At 40.1% G+C, this 5,006-nt stretch overlaps 1 protein-coding gene across 1 annotated transcript; it reads left to right on the forward strand.

Moving 5' to 3' along the window:
- The first annotated feature begins 1,829 nt into the window (after positions 1-1,829).
- LOC119526856 (GA-binding protein alpha chain-like) lies at positions 1,830-3,357 on the forward strand. Its single transcript, XM_037826345.1, is given in 2 exon segments — positions 1,830-2,645; positions 2,647-3,357. Coding segments are annotated over 2 exon segments (1,365 nt in total). The 5' UTR covers positions 1,830-1,991.
- The last annotated feature ends 1,649 nt before the right edge of the window (positions 3,358-5,006 follow it).

Consider the following 5,006-nt stretch of genomic DNA (forward strand, 5'->3'; position numbering starts at 1 on the left):
GGTGCTAAGACAAATACCTAAAACTGTGGAAACAACATTGGAATTAGATAATGGGAAGAGGCTGTAAGAATTATTAGGTACTTGATAGAAAAAGGCTGAATTGCTTTAAGAGACTGTTGGTAGAAATATGGATATTGAAGGTGCTTCTAAAGAGGCCTTAGAAGGAAATGACGAACGTGTTATGGAAACTGGAAGAAAAGTGACCCTTGTTATTGGAAAAATTGGAAGAGAAATTGGAAAAATTGTGTTCTGATACTGAATAGAAGGCAGAACTTGAATGGGATGAACTTGATTATTTAGCTGAGGAGATTTCCAAGGTAAGTGTGGAAGATGTAGCCTGCCTTCTACTTGCAGCTTATAGCAAAATGCAAGAGAAAAGGGTTAAGCATAGAATTGAACTCTTAAGCACAAAGGATCCAAAAATTATTGATTTTGAAACTTCTCAGCTTTTTGGTTACTGTGCTCTGAGAGTAGGACCAGAAACAGCTCTATCAGGGACCTCCCTGAACTTTCTGGAAGTGAGTCCCCAAAGGACAGGGCTCCGTGTGAGGATTTACATGAACAACACTTTGCTAAAGAAGTTGAACATGTGGTTGAACTTGTCAGCCGTTTCAGTGGAGGTCAGGAATGGAAATGTAGCTATCCAGGAAGGATCTGTGGAAAGTTCTATTGTTTGATGGTTTGGATCCCACTGAACGGCATGCAAAGCCTACTAGGTTTGTGCAAAATTTGTATGTGCTGAGGTGTGAACCAAAGAGATCTCTAATCAAAGAAGTGAGCTAACTTCCCCATGTCTGTGGAGATGGTGGGTTGGTTCTTATGCTTGGAAAGGGTGGACCTTGCAACCTGTTGTTCAGAGAGAGTGCCACCATCCTAATGATCAAAGATGGTGGGCCCTCTGTTTCAGTGTTCATGGGTTGCCTAGCCACCTTTCAATGCTCAGAGAGGGTGGGACCTATAATCCATTGTTCTGGGGAGAGCACAACCACTGCACAAGTACTTGGAAGAACCAGAGGACAAAGAATCAAGTCGCAGATGACTTTCAGACCTTGAAATCTAGTGGTGTTTGTCCTGCTTGGGTTTCAGACTCGTTTGGGACCTGAGACCCCTGTTTTCCTACCAAATTCTCCCTCTGGAATGGGACTATTTACCTTGTTCCTGTCCCACCATTGTATATTGGAAGCAGACAACTTGTTTTCTAGGTTTAACATGTTCACTGGAGAGAATTTTGCTCCCGGATGGGCCACACCTATAACTAATTTTGATGAGACTTTGTACTTAGCATTATTACTGAAATGATTTAAGATTTTTGGAACATTGTGATGGAAAAAATATATTTTGCATGTGGGAAAAGAAACATCTTTTCAGGGTCCAGAGTGTGGATTGATGAGAACTGAATCATTCTCAGCCCCCTCACCCTCCACGAAAAGGCATGTTCAGGTCCCAACTCCTGGTCCCGTGGGGATGAACCCATTTGTAAATAGCACCTTTGAAGATGTTATTAGTTAAGGTGAGCCCAAATTAATGAGGGTGGGCTTTTATACAATATGACTGAAGTCCTTAAAAGCAAAGAAGATGCACACTTTGGCCTCTCCCCCCCAGCGCAACACCCCCGTGCGAGTCAGTGTCCTTGTTCTTTGGGGTTATTGAGGTGTATGAATACTGGGAAAGCAAGAGAGTGTAATACTAAACGGATTTGGGGCGTTGTGCCTCGTGAGCCCCCGTTGCCTCGGGCGTTTGTGTCGCGCAACCTGCTGGGAATTGTAGTCCTGTACCCGGGGGCGCCTGGGAGGCGGGATTGGGATTCCTCAGCGCCCATTCCGCGGGAAGGGCCCGGGGCCTCACTCTCGAGTCGCGGGACCTGCAAGTCTTACCCAGAGAGACGCTGCACGTGGAGCCGGGGCTGCTACCGGTCTCAGCCGGCTGAGAAATAGGGGCGAGGGCGACAGGGCCGATTCTGGAGCAGAATTGATCTTTGAAATACGTCGACCATGACTAAAAGAGAAGCAGAAGAGCTGATAGAAGTTGAGATTGATGGAACAGAGAAACAAGAATGTACAGAAGAAAGCATTGTAGAACAGACCTACACCCCAGCTGAATGTGTAAGCCAAGCCATAGATATCAATGAGCCAATAGGCAATTTAAAGAAACTACTAGAACCAAGACTACAGTGTTCATTGGATGCTCATGAAATTTGCCTGCAAGACATCCAGCTGGATCCTGAACGAAGTTTGTTTGACCAAGGAGTAAAGACAGATGGAACTGTACAACTCAGTGTACAGGTAATTTCTTACCAAGGAATTGAGCCGAAGTTAAACATCCTTGAAATTGTTAAGCCTGCAGAAACTGTTGAAGTAGTTATTGATCCAGATGCCCACCATGCTGAAGCTGAAGCGCATCTTGCTGAGGAAGCTCAAGTGATAACCCTTGATGGCACAAAACACGTCACAACCATTTCAGATGAAACGTCAGAACAAGTGACAAGATGGGCTGCTGCACTGGAAGGTTATAGAAAAGAGCAAGAACGTCTTGGGATACCCTATGATCCTATACAGTGGTCCACAGACCAAGTCCTGCATTGGGTAGTTTGGGTAATGAAGGAATTCAGCATGACTGATATAGACCTCACCCCACTCAACATTTCTGGGAAGAGAATTATGTAGTCTCAACCAAGAAGATTTTTTTCAGCGGGTCCCTCGGGGAGAAATTCTCTGGAGTCATCTGGAACTTCTTCGAAAATATGTGTTGGCAAGCCAAGAACAACAGATGAATGAGATAGTTACAATTGATCAACCCATACAAATTATCCCAGCATCAGTGCAGTCTGCTACACCATCTACCATTAAAGTTCTGAACAGTAGTGCAAAAGCAGCTAAAGTACAAAGAGCTCCAAGGATTTCAGGAGAAGATAGAAGTTCACCTGGGAACAGGACAGGAAACAATGGCCAAATCCAACTATGGCAGTTTTTGCTAGAACTTCTCACTGACAAGGATGCTCAAGACTGCATTTCTTGGGTTGGTGATGAAGGCGAGTTTAAACTAAATCAGCCTGAACTGGTTGCACAGAAATGGGGACAACGTAAAAATAAACCTACAATGAACTACGAGAAACTCAGTCGTGCATTAAGGTATTATTATGATGGGGACATGATTTGTAAAGTTCAAGGCAAGAGATTTGTGTACAAGTTTGTCTGTGACTTGAAGACTCTTATTGGATATAGTGCAGCAGAGTTGAACCGTTTGGTTACAGAATGTGAACAGAAGAAACTTGCAAAGATGCAGCTCCATGGAATTGCCCAGCCAGTCACAGCAGTTGCCCTGGCTACTGCTTCTCTGCAAACAGAGAAGGATAATTGAGTTCCAGGACCTTCTGGGAGTCCAACGTCTTTCTTTAATATTTAGAGCAAGTATTGCTCTTACCTTTATTACTGAATTTGAATCTTCTTTTATTTCTAGACTGTACAGTCTGATGCATGATTTTTTTATAAATATTTCATACTCTTGTGAATTTGGATCTTTTTACTTTGAGCATATATTTTAGAATATATGTATGTTAAGGGATCACTACAATGTCTTCAGCGTTAAGGCAGGTTCATTGTGGAGTAGTTTGTTAACAGTCAGGAAAACTAAACTGGTCAGTATTAATGTCTAGCCCTACCAAAAATAGCCAGGAGTATCTGAAGATGAAAAATAAATGAAGTATCTCCAAGGAAAAAAAAAAAAAAAGCAAAGGAAATTGGATGCAGAAAGAGAAGCCATGGGGAGAAACCAGAAGCCAGAAGTCAAAACTGGGAAGAGGAAAGATAAGATGCCACTACGTGTATTGCCATGTGATGGAAAAACCAATTACCCACAAAGATTTCCAGCCAGCCAGTCATAAAATACTGACCCCAGGAGGAAGAAAGCCTTCTGGCCTCTGAAAACATAAGCCAATAAATTCTTGTTGTTAAGCCAACCCATTGTATGGTATTTGTTTTAGCAACCAGGAAACTAAAACAAAAGGTAAGTTAGAAAGCCATTGAAGGAATTCATATGATCAGACCTCTATAAATTTTGGAGAGCTACCTGAAAATAAAAATAGGCAACAAAACATTTGGCTATCTACCTTTGAAGGAAATATTTCATAGGTCAAGTTTGGAAAAAAACAAGGGAATGAATTAAAGGATGGTTCACAAACATTAAGAATTGACCAAGAAAAATGACTAGGTGGAAATCTTAATGCTCCACCATTTTCCAAGAGCAAGAGTATTGATTTTAAAGCTTGGGAAAGTGTTTAGTAAGCATGTTTAAACATTTCTTTGATTTATAAACTCCAAGATTTTCCTTCTATGAATTATTTGAAATGATATGAAAAAATTCTAATATGATAATTGAATGTATAGAAAACTCAACACATTCAATAAACATTTCTAAAAAAAATTCTAGAAGGCACATATAAGCTGAATATTTTTGACTGAAATAGTTTGTTTCAGTTGTCTGGAAATCAAATACATTAAACATGGTCTGAATAAGAATTTGTATACACTAGCATCCAAAGTTTAATGTGGATTTAAAAAAAAAAACAGTGATAGATAGCAAATGTCATTCTAGAACAAACACCTTAAGTCTACTTTTACCAACAGAGGCTTTCTTATAAATGAAAATGATTTTTAGATAAACAGCTTCTTTTTTGTCCAAGTGAATGAATTGTATGTGTTTAATAGATATAATTGCAACTATCATTGGAAAGAAGAAAACCAGAGTCCATCAAAGGAGCATTAGATAAAAGTTAAGGTTGTCATAAACAGGAACCAACACATGAAAAGATAAGCATAAAATGCTTTCTTCACTTTAAAATAAGAATGACTTTGAAAGTAAAACTTAAAAAGAAATATCACTACATGGTTTGTACTTGACAAAGTCACAATGTAGTGAAAGTTCTTGAGAGTAGTCACTTGTGTTGTTTATTAGAAATTTGGATGAAAATTTGTAAAGCTCTATAGCATTGTTAGCTTCATGCTTATTTA

This window comes from Choloepus didactylus, chromosome 1 (genome assembly GCF_015220235.1).
Source record: "Choloepus didactylus isolate mChoDid1 chromosome 1, mChoDid1.pri, whole genome shotgun sequence".
NCBI lineage: Eukaryota > Metazoa > Chordata > Mammalia > Pilosa > Megalonychidae > Choloepus > Choloepus didactylus.